The sequence below is a fragment of the Carassius carassius genome, chromosome 25 (assembly GCF_963082965.1).
Source record: "Carassius carassius chromosome 25, fCarCar2.1, whole genome shotgun sequence".
NCBI lineage: Eukaryota > Metazoa > Chordata > Actinopteri > Cypriniformes > Cyprinidae > Carassius > Carassius carassius.
In genome coordinates, this window is record NC_081779.1 from 12,089,393 (window position 1) to 12,105,987 (window position 16,595).

Genomic DNA, 16,595 nt, shown 5'->3' on the forward strand with positions numbered 1-16,595 from the left:
CGTCATACTCATATTCTAGGCATATTCTTCCCGTCCAAAAAATGTTGTGGGCGGGGTTCAGGCTGGCACCCAGGCTAGGCAACCACTGCATAACTTGATTAGCAATCAATTTCATAAAATATCCACCGATAGGAATATTCTGGGTTCAATCAACAAAGCTCAATTGACAGCATTTCTGAGATAATGCTGATTACCACCAATGCTGATTTTTCTATAAAAAAAATACAAAATCAAATGTTCTGCAAGGTATTTACATTGAAAGTCAAGGGGGGCATTTTTTTTTGGATTTAAAAGCAGGAATGCATGGATTCCATTCCATTTTAAATGCCATTAAACATTTTTTTTTTACACCGAAAAGCACTGTTGATTGAGCTTAACTTGAACCCTTTTTCTTGAACCCAGAATATTCCATAAAGTTAATGGATATAACCTGTCTTATTAGTTCTTCTCCTTTTCAAGTTGGGGTTACACTAACGGAATAGTTTATAATAGACCTAATGTTGATTTTGCAGGGCAAACAAAAAGAACGAGAAACTACAGAGATTTTAGAGAGCCCTCAACACAATCCACCTGTCAAACACAGTCACTCACTCTCACAAACACACATTTATGGCCTTCAGAGGTCATTGGTTCTAGCAAACAGCTGAACGACTCTGAAAGCCACACATACAAGTCATAAAAGGTTATAACTGTATACTTAGTTTATTTGGATAAAAACTGGTGAAATCTAGTTGTGCGGTACATATGTTTTAGTGTTTGAGTCTGTGATGCTGATTTTTATATGGCATCATATAAGCCTGTCTAAGAAGAGCCAGTTTGAATGGTGAGATATAACTGCTTTGATAGAGAGGGCATTTTCAAATGTAACAGGTGGGACCTTTGGGAATGTCAGTGCAGGCAGACAAATCACTGGCAGCTGTAACAGCACACACAAGTACAAACACACACACACACACACACACACACACACTCTCTCTCTCTCTCTCTCTTTCTCTCTCTCTCTCACACACACACACACACACACACACACACACTCAAACACACAACAGATGACGTTTTTTTTTTAATTTTTTTTAAAGGTATCTTGTTTTATTTAATTAGCAAATTGCAAGAGGCCTAGTTACTTAAGACTGTTAAACCATCATAATTACAAAAAGATAACATGCAAAGAAAACAGCAGAGAGCCATCTCAGACTTCCACTGTTCCCAAGACAGAAAACAAGTCTCCATTTCAGCCTACTACATAAGCTAAGTAGCGCCACCTTGTGGACAGCCATTTACCTTCATTGGAAGGTAGAGTACATAATTGCAACGGAGTGTTTAAAAGAATATATTGATTTTTGGAAAAAAATATCTCACAGATTATTCTAATAACTGATTGCTTATAAAAGTAGTTTACATGATAAACTGTACATAAAAGGTTTGGGGTTAGAAAGAAATTAATGCTTTCATTCAGCAAGGATGCATTAAATTGATCAAAAGTCACAGGACAGACATTTATAATGTTACAAAAGATTTCTATTTCAAGTAAATGCTGTTCTTTTGACATTTCCATTAATGTAAGAATCCTGGGGAAAATGTATCATGACTTCCAAAAAGAAGATTAAGCAGAATATCTGTTTTCAACATGGATAATAATAATATGAAATGTTACTCGATCAAAAAATCGACATATTAGATATATTTTCTATTTTTACTGTATTTGGAAACAAATAAATGCAGCCTTGGTGAGCACAAGAGACTTTTATACAAAAACATTAAGAATTATTACTTGCCCCAAACTTTTGAATGGTGTATGCAGTACAAGAATGATGTTCTTAAGATTCAAGACCTATGAGCACTATAAAAGAAATATCTCATTGGCAACTCACTCATATATATCATGCTGAATTGTCATTCCTTCTAATCAATGTTCTGCTAACTACAAAATAATTGCATCAACCTGTTTACACTTATAAGGCACATATTTCCATTTCTTTTTCTATATAATAATGTAAAACCCAAGGTCAGAATTTTATCTGAGCCATACCCTGTATTAAAATAAACAAGATTAATAATGTGAATAACATGTAAAGTGCATGTGCAACTCTAAGAATGTAACTTAACTTAACTAGATCAAGCTGCTTTTGTACGTATGGCTCAGGTTAACCTGCATGCGTCATTCTGAAACACACATAAGAAGCAGGTCTAAAATCCCTCATCTCTGCCTTCAGTCTGTTGGAAGGTGGAATCATTTTCCAGTTCTGGGGAATCAGTAAGCCTCAGGTGCTCAGACTCTCCATTGATTGGCATCTGTAGGTGTTTGGTTCTGGTTGGGATAGGAAGCTGTTCAGAATGGAGCAGTTCCATGGCGACGAGTTCCCCCTCTGCATTCACTGGGGCAGGGACACGCGGCCGCGCTGATTTAATCCTCAACCTGTGTTTCAGGTCCTGCTCTTTCTCCTAAAACAGATGTTTCAGCTAATCACAGCTATAAACAATTAGATCAAATACAGTGTACTGAATGTTACCTGAGAGATTTTAAATTCATTAAAAGTGAATGAATGATAAATGTCATTTGGTTCTGCTTCACCTTTCTCCTCTCCTCCACTTGTCTCATCTTCATCTCAATGTCTTCCTTTCTGGTGACTTCTTGTTCTTTGCGAATTTTCAGTGACTCTAGCCGAGCTGGTGGCCTTCTCCTTGGCTCCTCAGCGTCATCCATCTAACAGACATTAAATTTTTTGTTGAAATTATCATGCATGCATACACACACAATATGAAATTTTAATTACAGATTTTTTTTCAAGGAATATTCAACTAAATGTTAGAGTGGATTAAAGACTACAGATCATTATCAAAGTAAATAAACTCCAAAAAGGGTGATCAGTACCACAACACTGTCTTTTATCAAAGGGTTTATTTTGGAATTATGATCAGCTAAATTAAAAAAAAGTTGGTTGCCAGTAACAATGGTCAAATACACTTTAAGCCCTCACCATGATGTCGTAGGCTTCCCCACTTCCTCCCTGTCTTGGTTGAGCTGGAATTATTCCTTGAACGAGCAGTTGCTTCAGGATCTCACTGGACTCAGGCCTCTCTTCACTTTGCTGGGCCAGTCCAGGACTCTGGGCTAGATTTCACACAACGTGTAGGTCAAAATAATCATTAGATTCAGTTAATTTCCTACATTCTATTTTATATGTTTATTCCATTTCAGCTCTCCTCTGCACTTTCAGTCAGCAGTTTTTTGGTTCATTTAAAGTGTAATAAAATCAAGCTGTCCTAGAATTTCTATCTAACCTTGTAGCGGTGGCAGCATTCTGGGTACAGATCCAGGTACAACCGATGGCTCTGCTGCATCTAGACTGACCCCGCTGTCGGTGGTCATTTTGGACACTGCAGAGTCACCACGAGAGCCTCCCTGAGCCACAACAAACTCCAGAGATTCGCTCTACAAAATAAAAGCAAAGTAAGTCAGATATAAGTCTGCATATAACAGAACACTGACAGCCTAAATTGTCAGCCAGTCATAACCTAGTTTATCTGGTCAGTTGGCTGTTTTTTTTTTTTTTTTTTTTTTGAAGGATTTAGGAATGGGAAACCAGGTGAAATCAGCTCAGACCAGCAAACCAGCTAAAGCATTTCGTTTTGTTTAATTATTCATCTAATTCACATGATATAGACTATTAAATACCACAGCTGAGGGAAAAGCAATTATCTTCATCAGTTTCCTCATTTGTTTCAACATATTATAACCACTACAAACTCGCTAATACTCCGTTTATTAATTCCTATTCGAAATCATAAATCGAATAACAAAAAGACTACAGCTGACCTCATTTCCGTTCAGACTGTTCGGTTTCACGGGTTCAACCACCGTGATTTTGGAGCTCCCACAGCCCATGTTTATCGCTCAGGACAGCGCGAGCTTTCAGCGCGGCTCCGGAACTCTTTGATCTGTGTAAAGTTCTCAAACACTGTCGCATTCCAACACATGAGCTAAGAACTCGCAACCATCGTCGTCATGGACTCTCTGCGTTGCTACGATTCGTTGCTACAATAAATCTGACCCCTTTCCAGAGGTCATGTAACCTGTTAGGTTGCCTTGGCTTTGCGCTAGTCAATAATAAAACACGGGTTTATACTGGTAATTGATTATTCAAATAAAAGTGGCATCAACATTGTTCAGTTAATTTGTCACTATTCATTAAAATTAAACCAAACAGTGTTTTCTTACTAATGGCAACAAAGCTAACTTTTAATTATATATATATATAAAATTAATTAAAAGTTAGCTTTGTTGCCAATAGTAAGAAAAATGTATAGTTTCTGTGTGGTTAAACGTTTCAAACAGATATTTAAAAAAAAATTGTTTACATATTATTTCTAATCAGTTTGCCTATGGTCAGTTTTATCTGGATCCCTTAGGAACCCTTATATTATATTATATTATATTATATTATATTATATTATATTATATTATATTATATTATATTATAGTGTTTTTTTTTGCATAGGCAAGGCATGTTTATTTATATAGCACATTTCAATGGTAATTCAAAGTGCTTTACATAAAAGAAAAGAAAATAATAACAAATAATCACAACAATAAAACAAATAAATAAAAATGGCAAATGATTTAAAAATTGATGTAAAGACTTAAAATAAATGTAAAACAGTTAAGATAGAAAATTGTTATACATAAAATATAGTGCATATAATGTATACACAACTTTCTTTGAAAGTAATATTTATATGTATAAATAAATGTTTTTTTTTCATCAAATCTATATCTGATTTACAATTATTTTTTACATCTTTGTATGAGTGTTGGCAATAATCCACGTAGTCTGATTAGTCAGACCTCTAATTGTGCCACTTGGTGGACTGGGTGTCTTTTATGGTTGTAGTTGAGGAAAGGTGTCTAGGTGACATATAATGTGTAATAGAGATCTGTCAAGCCATGGCCAATTGTTTTATGACAGGTATGTAATTAAATGTAGCCAACACATCATCAGTAAATTTCCAGTAAGCAAACACATCATCATTTGGAAGAAAGACACCAATAGGAGTAGACAAAAAAGAACATCAAAATTAACTTGATTTGTTGACTATATTTATTCACAGAACAGCTACACACCCATGATATGGCTCTATAAGTGTGATCCTATAGGAAGTGTTCCATGGGATAAACATCTTTATAGTGACATCTTTATTGTTGATGACCATGTGAAGGCCTAGCAATATAATGGGTAAAATAATCTGTGTCATAGTGGAATACTTGAACATGAATGGGTGAGTCAGAGATTTAATGAGGCAAATAAAAAGGAAATAAAAACACTGGCATATGAGCTGCATGTCCAATAGGATTATTGTGGCATTATTATGTGACACACACACACATACACACACACACACACACACACACACACACACACACACACACACATATATATATACATATACATATACATATACATATATATATATATATATATATATATATATATATATATATATATATATAGAAAGAAAGAAAGAAAGAAAGAAAGGCTTTAGATTCAGATTAATTAAACTGATTTTTAGATCGGACTGAATTAGATGAAGAAAAAACAGAGAACATCTCCAACGTGAACTTCTGAAGTAGATCCGCTTCTCGCGAGCGCGCATTCAGACCAGAAGATGGTAGTCTCGCTCATCTTTTCTCCAGTCAACGCCCACGAACCCGCCTGAAACAAAGCCCTGCAAATGGGAGAAGCTTTTAGAACATCCTGCTTTTACCCAGCCAATGAAGTTTCCAGAAATAGGGCGGTAAGAACATCTCGACCCACTCAACTTCAGCGAAATTCTGTCAGAGAAACTCGGCGCTGGCGGAGTGGAGTGTCTTCTGGATCCGTTGTAAGTTTGGATAAGACCAACCATGGCGCCCAACCAGGGTTCCAGGATGCTCAGTAAAGATGACGCGAATTATAAACTTCACTTTCGGATGATAAACGAGCAACAGGTGGAGGATATCACCATCGATTTCTTCTACAAACCGCATACCATTACTTTACTGACGCTCACCGTTGTCAGCATAATGTACTTTGCGTTTACGAGGTAAGTAAACAAACAGCAGGTTTACGGCAGGACACTCCTGTCAGCATGACAACGGCAACTCAGAGCGCGTGACAGCGTTCAGTCAAGCCGACTGCATCAGCTTAAATAGTTTAAATGGAATTAAGATATTTTGTTAGAATGTTGCCAATGCAGATCAGGTTAACGACTGCTTTAAATTATTTGAAAACCTTAAATATTACACTAAGTCCAATAAAAACTAGTTTTTCATTATATTTATATTGTTGTTTTCAAAAACTAAAACTAATAAAATTATTAAAACTTTAACTAAAATGAAAATGCAAATACAAAATATAAATAATAAAAACTAATAAAAATACTGACAATAGTATCGTACTATTACTATACTGGTCTGTCTTATTCTTTATTGATTTGCCACACACACACACACACACACACACACACACACACACACACACACACACACACACACACACGCCCATACCAAAGAGTCTGGTGACATTGTGAAAGGTTAGAGTTCTGTGATGTAATAGTCATGGCTCTGATATGTCATCTGTACCTCGTGTTTTCATTATGGCAGGGATGATGGTGATTCTGATAATAACCTGCGTGTGGGTCTGCTGCTGGTTGGCTCTTTCTTTCTTGTTATCAGTGTTCTTGCCTTCCCCAATGGTACAGTCATTGTTTATTTGCTTCTCAGTAGTATTAAATACTTTTTAACTGGATGCAAATTGACTTTCGCTTAGTGCTTTCACTGCAGGAAATTTCTGTCATTATTAACTCACACTCGTGTCTTTTCTTCAATGGAACACAAAAGCAAATATTTGTAGCAGAATTTCCAAGCTACACTTTTCCATACAATAAAGCCTCAGGCATTTGGCTAAATCTCTCTGAGTACATAGGAATGACATGAAAATGAACTATCCATTTAACAAGTTTTATGTCCCTACTAAATATATATGTGTTTTTTTTAAATAAAAACATCTTTTAGGTCCTTTCACAAGACCTCATCCTGTTATATGGCGCATGGTTTTTGGTGAGTGACTGTTAACAGTCTCTTCTTGTGTATCAGTGGCTAAGTTGACTCAACGTCCAACACTTGGATCTATTGGCACTTTTCAGGTCTCAGTGTCCTTTACTTCCTCTTCCTGGTGTTCCTCATCTTCCTGAATTGGGATCAAGTGAAAGCGCTGTTGTATTGGCTGGACCCCAATCTACGTTACGCCACACGAGAAGCAGATATCATGGTGAGTGATATGATATCCAAAAAAACTAAATTCATCCTTTTGTGAGAGGCTATGAAGTTTTTTTGTCATCAATAAAACCATCACATCTTATACTCTTTGTTGCTGTAGGCCAACATTTTGTGTTTATATATATATAAACAGTAACAAATCTGTTCTAGCAGCTCAAGTCATTATTTATTCATGTTGAGCTGTGAACACCTAAGCTTTTCTCACTTCTCAACTGGTCTGTCCTATGTTTTCTGCAATCTTTGATCTTGTTAAGTTCATCCGGTACTATTTTCAGGAGTCCCATAATTATTATTTTTAATTACTTCATTTACAAACCAGTATATTCAATCAGTCTGTTGCTGATGCATAGTTATTGAACATTTAATTAAGGCAAGTTAAAAAATAATAAATAAAAATAAAGCGCATTCTTTTTTTAAACAATCTGATTTCCTGTATAATGTCATCTTTGCCTATAGCCGTATAGTTGAAACCCTCCCTTCAGTGTGTGTGTGTGTGTGTGTGTGTGTGTGTGTGTGTGTGTGTTTCTAATCCGGTGAACTATGATTAATCAGTGTAAAGAGATAATGCCAGCTTGCTGTAAGAGTTTTCTATATAGCTTAGAGGACGGCCTGACTGCGGACATTCAGCCAATAGGATTATTTGAATCTGTCCATTGACATCATGCTCCATGTCGCTCACTGTATCTAATTCGCCCCTAATTTGTGTCAGTTTTTGTTTTCATTCATTTGTAAAATTTGTGAAATCGTTTCTTGAAAAATAAAAGGCTTATACAGCCCTTATAAGTTGTATAGCTAATAAAATAATCTATAGTGTAAATAATTCTGAAGTTTTCAGTCCAATTTTACTATATATATATATATATATATTCCTATCTGATTGTTTAATTTTGTATTTGTTTTAATTATTTATTTATTTTATCCCAAATTTTACAGGAGTATGCTATAAACTGTCACGTGATTACATGGGAACGCATCCGGAGTCATTTTGACATTTTTGCCTTTAGTCATTTCTGGGGCTGGGCAATGAAAGCTCTACTCATCCGCAGCTACGGCCTCTGCTGGACCATCAGCATCACATGGGAGCTCACAGAGGTAATGCATTTTATTTATTTAAACTATTTAAATGTCAAACGTTTGGGGCAGCTAGATTTTTTTATTTCATGTTTTTTTAAGAAGTCTCTTATACTCACCAAAGCCGCTGATTTTATCAAATAAATACAGTAAAAACTGTTTAAAGCTTCATATATAAATGTTTTTGGATATGGTTTGACACCATGAGTGGGTGGATGTCTTTCCCAATCGAATGCCTTAGAAAATAAGCAGCTGCTTATGCAATAGTACTGATTACGCAACTTTCTCGTAACGCCATACTTAATCTGTAAGAATTCATTTAAAGGAAATATGACTAAGTGTTCTTTGATTAAGGAAATAAAATAGAAAATCACTATTTGAGGTAAACGCTTATAGTATCCTGTTGAGTATAGTTTTTATGAATGACAGATTTATTGTTTGAGTCGTGCCTATTATTATTATTACTGTTGATATCATTATATGAGCTGATGCCTAATATTGTAGCAGTGAAAACCGCCTGGATTTTTATATACTATAGGGCACACCACCACTTGTTGCATTATATTTCTCTTTTCTCTCTCTTTCTTCCTCATTTAGTTGTTCTTCATGCACCTCCTTCCAAACTTTGCAGAGTGCTGGTGGGATCAAGTCATTCTTGACATCCTATTGTGCAATGGAGGGGGCATTTGGCTTGGCATGACTGTGTGTCGCTTTTTAGAGATGCGTACCTACCACTGGGCCAGTATCAAGTAAGCTCTTTTTATTAATTATCTTTTTAATCTTTTTAATTCATCTGTGGCTGTTCCCCATGAAACCAACATTTGTACCAACATTAGCTATCTGTGTTAACTCCAAACCTGTTTTGCGCTACATTCTTGTTGGATCATCTGATCCAGGGTTTTTATGTCCCTGAGGTAGTGTACAAGGATGTTCATGTGTCTAGGATTATTGTAAACAGGTCGTTTGTGTGTTGTGAATGTGTTCAGGGATATCCACACAACCACAGGCAAGCTGAAACGGGCTGTTTTGCAGTTCACTCCGGCCAGCTGGACGTATGTGCGCTGGTTTGACCCCAAATCCTCTTTTCAGAGGGTGGCTGGAATCTACCTCTTCATGATAGTATGGCAGGTGTGTGATGCTATAGAAATGTACTTGATGGTGAATGTGATCTAAATATAAGTAGTATGGAAAGCCTTTCAGTTTATGCTACATTCAGGTTTAGTATGTTGGATATGAACAGAACCAGCAGTGCCAAAATTTACTTTAGCCATGACTTTTCAAACTGGGGGCATTTAACTTATAGTCACAGTGAAAAAATGAGTGTTGATGATAATTAAGATTTCATTAGGATTACATTATGTATTTTTAATGAGAACCTTAATAATCTAGCTTGACAGATAATACTTGTTTAACCTGCTTATTGCGACAAAACTGCATATAAAGATTCCAATCAAAGTGCTCGCATCCAATCGGCTAAAAGCTCAACGCAGGTGCTCAACCACAAAATATTTCAAAGAGGAAAATCAATGATGTTTCAATCTGGTCATCATCAGGTCTGATAAAGAGCTTTTCTGGTCGAAACCTTTTCCTGTTTGACAAAACTGCATATCCCATCTTTTGCTGTGATTATATAGAAAACCATTATTTTTTTTATTTGTTTTATTATTTTAATATATTTTAAAATATAATGTATTCCTGTGATGGAAAAGCTAAATTTTCGTCAGCTTTTACTCCAGTCTTCAATGTCACATGATCCTTCAGAAGTTATTCTATGTTGATTTGCTACTCAAAAAAAAAACTTTTCTTATTAATATTATTATCATTGAAAACATGATTCATACCTTTGCGTTAACCTTGATACCATTTTTTCTGGATTATTTGATGAATAGAAAGTTTAAAAGAAAATAACAACATTTATTTGAAATGGAAATCTTTTGTAACAATGTAAAAGTTTTTACTGTCACTTTTAATCAATGTACAATGATCAATGTAATGCATCCTTTCAAAAAAAAAAAAAAAACTATTCATTTCTTAAAAAAGAAAAAAAATCTTAATGAACACTAGTGTAGATAAAGAATCACTTACACACCTAATGTACACTTTGACCTAAAAAAAACAAAATATTCAGTTTAATTGAAAAACAGAGCAAGAAAAACAAAATTGTTCAATACATTCAGATGGGCTTAAACAAACAGAAGCAGACCACAGTATGTATCTTTGTGGTTCTTTGGGTTTTCACTCACTTTTGTCCTGTTTCTTTGCTCTCCTACAGCTCACAGAATTGAACACATTTTTCCTGAAGCATATCTTCGTATTCCAGGCCTCTCATCCTCTCAGCTGGTGCCGGATCCTCTTCATTGGGATCATCACTGCCCCCACAGTTCGGTAATGTCCAAATTACCTTTTTCCGTGTTCCAGCGTAATCCCTTGAAATGAACCTTTCTTTGTACTGTTATATCTCACCTGACTGAACAATACTAAGAAATTTGCCTTTAATTATGATCTGGCCTCGTTTTGCTTTTGTAGCGATCAGGATCATTTTCTCATCAAAATCTGATGTACTAAAGCAAAGTCTTTTCCTGGAAAGGCAGGACATGAGTTCCACCAGAAATGAGAAACATGAGAATGCTATTTCTTCAAAAATCCAGTTATATTTATTTATTTGAAATGCTTTATTTATTGTGGCGTGTGATCCGATGATCTATAAACATCAACACAGAAATGCTGTTTTTCCAGCCATATAATCATTCTAAATTAATACTTTCATTTTGGATCGTGAAGTTTGGATGATGTTTTATGTCAGAGGTGTTGAATTAATTTTATTTATTTTTTTTTTTTTTAATCATTTGCATTTAGGCAATACTATGCATATCTAACAGACACCCAGTGCAAAAGAGTTGGAACACAGTGTTGGGTGTTTGGGTAAGTAGGTTTATTTATCTAATGCAAACGTTCTATGTAATATCTGTCAAAATAAGGATTTGTAGAAGTCATATTAATAGTTAAGCCAGTGGTTTTTCCAGTTTAGATGTTTTGGGTTTTATAATCCGCAACAGATGATGACTTAAAGGGATAGCTCTTCAAAAATGAAACTTTTGTCAAAATTTACTCCCACTTATGTCATTCCAAACCTGTATGAATTGTGTGAAACATAAGGAACACATTTGTGGAGCACATTTTGAGCAGCTTACATTGACAATGAAAGTCAGTGGGGTCCAGTGTTGTTTTGGACCCCACTCACTTTCAGTGTGTAAACAAAAACATTTTAAAATATTTTCTGTTGTGTTCCGCAGTATAAATAAAATTACACTGGTTCTGAGAGACATGACAGATTTTTCATTTTTGGGTGAACTTATCCCTTCTACATAAAGACTGTGTCATGAAATTATTCCGTCTGTTTTTGAACTTATTTTTCTGAACTTACAGTGGTATAGATACTCAGACATATAATACATAGGTTTAGTTCCATCTTGCCACAGCTAGTTTTGTTAGAGTCCGGTGATTTGTGTCCTGTTTACCAGACAATCTCACTTTTTCCATTCGATTCCAAACAATGGAGGTATTTTCTCTTGGCTTTAAGCTCCAGGTCTGATGACTAGAGTTAACAAACCTCACTTTTGTATTTGTAAGTACTACAAGTCTAAAATCCTCATAGAGATTTGCCATTGTGCTTTAAACACGCAAAGTTATGTTTATTTATTTGTTTTTTATATTGAAAGAGCATTTATTTACATGGTTTCACAAAACCTGAAAGATGTTCCGTGGCACTAAAAGTATTTGATACTTTTGAACGCTTAAAGGGATAGTTTAACTATAAATTAAACTTGTCATTTACTCACCCTCATGTGTTTCCACAAGTGTGAAAGCTTTTGTCTTATTTATATAAACAAAACAAAAAATACCACTTAATTTGATATATTGTTATGTAATGTAAAGAAATTCATACATTTTAAGTGTTCTAATACTTTTTTTCGGGTATTACATTTATGAGTGTGTGCTTCTGTTCTTCCTTTTAGGGCCATTGCTTTCCTGGAAGCTCTGGCTTGTATCAAATTTGGACAAGACTTGTTCTCTAAAACACAGGTTCTTTATGTTGTCCTTTGGCTTTTGTGTTTGGTGAGTATTTTGGTTAATATACCCCCCGCCCCGGTAATATACAATATTTATAACTATTGTATGAAAACAGAATCACTATTATTCTATATTTATTAATTTATACAAAAATATTCATGTATTTATTTTTTATATTACTATCTTTAAAAATGAAGTTTTGTTTTACAGATATGTTTAGTGTTTTTCTTAACCGATAGTCAAACCTTAACAAATATTGCTGTTCTTTGACCATTATTCAACAGTTATGTTCGTTTATACATCTGTAGTTTGCCCTGAACGTTTACAGATTAAAACCTGTGTTTCTATATACTAAATACAGTGGGGGATTCAAAAGTCTTAAACCACATTGAAAATCTGAGATTCAAAATCTCATTTAAAATGTTCAGAAGTACAGAAATGTTTAAAATTCAACTTTATTTAAAAAGCTAATTACTGGATCACGTGCAAGCGAAATAGACCAAATACTACGAATTTTGAATCCCACTTTATGTGTGGTGAAGTCTCATACATTCTCTCTCTTTCCCTTGCCATCTTCCAGGCTTTTATTACTTTTCTCTGTCTGTATGAAATGATTTGGTACGAGCAGAATTATGGGAAGAGACTGAAGGTAAAGGACCATATTTATTCGTCTGTTACAATAACTTGATATACTGAGAGATACTACGATCCTTAATTAAAAACTGTAGATTCTTCAACAAGATTATAAATCTAGTGCGGTCAACTAGTCATTTAAAATTTGACAGAATTTACATTAGATTCATCCCAAGCAGAGTGCAATGATGAGTCAACGGAGTGAGGATCCATTTGCAGCTTTTAATGAAAGTAAACACAGTTGTACAGGCAATGGTCGATAAACAGTAACAGGGTTATCAGAGATGAGACAAAGGCAGAATAACAAGACAGGCGAGTGATCGGGGCTGGCAGCAAGCAGAGTAAACAACAGTTTAAAAAACAGGGCAAGAGAGTCAAACGGGCAGGCAGCGAAGAATCCAAAAATGAGAGGAACAGTCCAGGGTCAAACACTGTACTCCACAAGAGAAGATGATAACACTCAGAAATGTCAGCCAGAGCAAAACAAGACTTCACAAAGAGTGAGTGTGAGGCAGAGGCTTAAGTAGTCCCATAAACAAGCATCAGGTGAGCTCGTAATCAAAGTCCGGTACGGGCTGATGGGAAATGGAGTTTGATGGGAAAAGTCAAAACTCAGGTGATAGCGACCTCTGGTGATGATAAGGGGGATAAAAGAGAAAAAAACTGCCCTCTCAAGAAATACTTTTATCAATGTATTCGTACCATGTCTTACACTAAGGGGGAACCACAGAGGCCGGATTCGTTAGACGGAGAAAGTCACAATTGAGGTGTTAAACTTGCATATCACATATTGATAAAATGATAACTCTCTTAACTTTGACAGAACATTGCAGACTGTGACGACAGCACCATTATTGACACGTATGACAACATTCTTGAAACTTCCAAAGGTAACATGCAATCTGATTTGTTTTAGAGGGTTTGTCAAATGACAGTAAATATCTAGAAGTTGAATGTTTAAAGAAGATTTGTGACAGGCAATTTCCTTTCAGTATTTTTACATTTTCTACCCTGTAGATTAAAATAAAAATAAAATAATTGTACTATGATATTAAAGGGATTGTTCACCCAAAAATGATATTTTGATGTTTATCTGCTTACCCCCAGGGCATCCAAGATGTAGGTGACTTTATTTCTTCCGTTGAACACAAACTGAGATTTTTTTTACTGAAATCTTATTACTGAAGTCTGTCAGTCTTATAATATAAGTGGATGGGAATCACGGCTAAAACATACAATAAAAAAATTAATGCGCTTTAGGAGAGCTCTAACAGTTTGCACGTTCCGTGAATCAGAGGAAAAAAAAATATAAATACTGTTCAGTTTCTTGCACAGACAGATCGTTTTGTGTCTTTACACATCAATGTATCGTCACGAGCCGCAGGGTTTAATTTAGTTTTGTTTGTGTGTGTTTTTGTTTTGTTTTATTGTATGTTTTAGCCCTGATTCCCATCCACTTACATTATAAGACTGACAGACTACAATGGTTTTAGTTAAAAATCTCAATTTGTGTGCTACTAAAGAAACAAAGTCACCTACATCTTGGATGCCCTGGGGGTAGGCAGATAAACATCAAATTTTCATTTTTGGGTGAACTATCCCTTTAAGACCATATAAGGACCGTTTGAGATTTATGTACCCCTCAAATATCTGAATAGCATTTAATCTGGGTTTAAATCTTAATTTAACACCAAAATGTATATATTTTTACATAATCACTACTATTAGCAGAGAAGAACTCCAGTAGTAATTCCACTTCATCACGGAGAAGAAAAGGAGGCTCTGGAAAAAACAAAACAATCAATGGAACAAGCGGCAAGAAGTGACCACAGCTAGATTCAGTGGAGCACAAGGGGTTAAAGAAAGAATATGCCATAAGCGGTTGAAAAGAGGTTAAGTGGTTAGCTGGGTTATAGTGTGCAGACACAAGAAGCGGTTCTATAAACAAGAGGACACATTCCAAACCACAAGCCTCTGTCTTTACTATATACTCTAGTTTTTATTTTCATAGCACTTGGAAGGAAATTATGATTTGTGGTATGGCAGGATTATGGGAAATGACACAATGCACACTTTCCAGTGGCACTGATGTGGCACTCATATTTAAGAATGTTGGAAGTGTCTGAGCCAGCGAATGTTTGTGATGGCCCTCCTAATGAAATGAGCTCAATGCTGCCAGGATTTCTGTAAAACATGAAGGGAGCGTTATTGAGCTCTGATGATTTCATACAACCAGTAGTGTTAATACAGACCAAGCCCTTGCACATTTTTCTCCACTTGCCCTTTAATCAGTGAATGTTTTGTTGACACATAAGCATTGATCAGGGTAAGAAATTGTACGCATCATTTCATTGTGAGCTTAAAAGCAAGCTCTACTTTTTTGAAAATCCTTTAAGCACTTGTTTTAATGTAGTATGCTCTTGGCACAGCTGTTCCATTATCACAATATTTACAATTTTTCAGTCTTCTATTTGCTCTTTTAAATTAACACTTCAGGGTGGTTGATGGAGAGGCCTTTTGCATTAAGAGCTGTTGATTTGCTTAAATGTAATATGATTCAGCTTTTTTGGCATCATGTAAAGGTGGTTTTGAAATTATGACAGTGTTGTGTCATTTTTTTTGTATACTTTTATGGTTATTGCTTTGTATATTAACTTTTGTGGTAAGATTTAAACCTGTGTATGTGGGCATGTACATACATTTCTGTGTGAGACCTTTAAATGACTATGTATTTCTACACCCAGATTTTTGAAATAGCTGTAATTTTTGCTAAACCTACATTTAAGATTTTTTGCTGGTTTTGTAGGCAGGAATGCTTTTTTTATGGGTTATTAATACTAAATCGTAGCCTATGCCTGTATTAAGGTACTACCACTTTTTTTTTTTTTGCTTTATTTAATTCTGTTTTCATGAACCAAATTGTTGAGCAATACCCAAGGTGTTAGTTATGGTATACGGACCCTAATACTTTCCCCTGGAAAAACATTAAAACCTAAAAATAACTGTTAAGATTTCTAGTTATGAATTTTGTATGCATCTGCAGTTTCGGAAGGTGACCAAGAGTCTGCATAAAATGTAATGTCAAACTTGAATCCACCATAGCGTGTTATCATATCTAAATCAGGAGCAATGAGGCGTGACCATTTAGTTTGAGATTCATGAATGAATGGTTAAACTTTCCACAGATATGAACCTCCTCAAGGAGGTGTTATTTTCACTTTCTTAACACACATACTATCATTGAGTAAACATTTCAAATAAAATACTAAATTGAAGTGTCTTGGTTGTTAGTAATAGTAGTATAATTGTTTTAGTTCCTATAGGTGGGGCAATATACCTGTATATGTTGTTGTTTTTTACGAATTTTGCAGTGATATTGGTTTGTTTACCTTACTGTTAAGGTCGTGGTGTCTGGTTTATTGGTTACGATCATGAATCTGATATAAAGTTTTTATATAGATCTATACATCCGGAACAAATATCTCCCTCCTTTATAATGTATCCA

At 35.2% G+C, this 16,595-nt stretch overlaps 2 protein-coding genes across 4 annotated transcripts; one reads left to right on the plus strand and one right to left on the minus strand.

Annotated features, from left to right (window-relative positions):
• Positions 1–1,092: 1,092 nt before the first annotated feature.
• On the minus strand, positions 1,093–5,904 carry LOC132104202 (stathmin domain-containing protein 1-like). Of its 2 annotated transcripts, none has more exons than XM_059509488.1 (5): positions 5,764–5,904; positions 3,283–3,433; positions 2,979–3,112; positions 2,573–2,704; positions 1,093–2,442 (listed from the first exon to the last, which is right to left on the minus strand). In XM_059509488.1, exons 1-5 carry the CDS (start codon positions 5,902–5,904, stop codon positions 2,188–2,190), a joined length of 813 nt encoding a protein of 270 aa, XP_059365471.1. In that variant the 3' UTR covers positions 1,093–2,187. The 2 variants fall into 2 exon arrangements, with proteins under 2 accessions (XP_059365471.1, XP_059365472.1); XM_059509489.1 differs by lacking the exon at positions 5,764–5,904 and adding an exon at positions 3,818–4,207.
• LOC132104200 (phosphatidylserine synthase 1-like) lies at positions 5,903–15,465 on the plus strand. Of its 2 annotated transcripts, none has more exons than XM_059509486.1 (13): positions 5,903–6,081; positions 6,641–6,732; positions 7,052–7,096; positions 7,183–7,307; positions 8,249–8,407; positions 8,984–9,135; positions 9,373–9,514; positions 10,659–10,771; positions 11,243–11,308; positions 12,403–12,502; positions 13,038–13,106; positions 13,914–13,980; positions 14,819–15,465. In XM_059509486.1, exons 1-13 carry the CDS (start codon positions 5,903–5,905, stop codon positions 14,914–14,916), a joined length of 1,407 nt encoding a protein of 468 aa, XP_059365469.1. In that variant the 3' UTR covers positions 14,917–15,465. The 2 variants fall into 2 exon arrangements, with proteins under 2 accessions (XP_059365469.1, XP_059365470.1); XM_059509487.1 differs by having other exon boundaries at positions 14,822–15,465.
• The last annotated feature ends 1,130 nt before the right edge of the window (positions 15,466–16,595 follow it).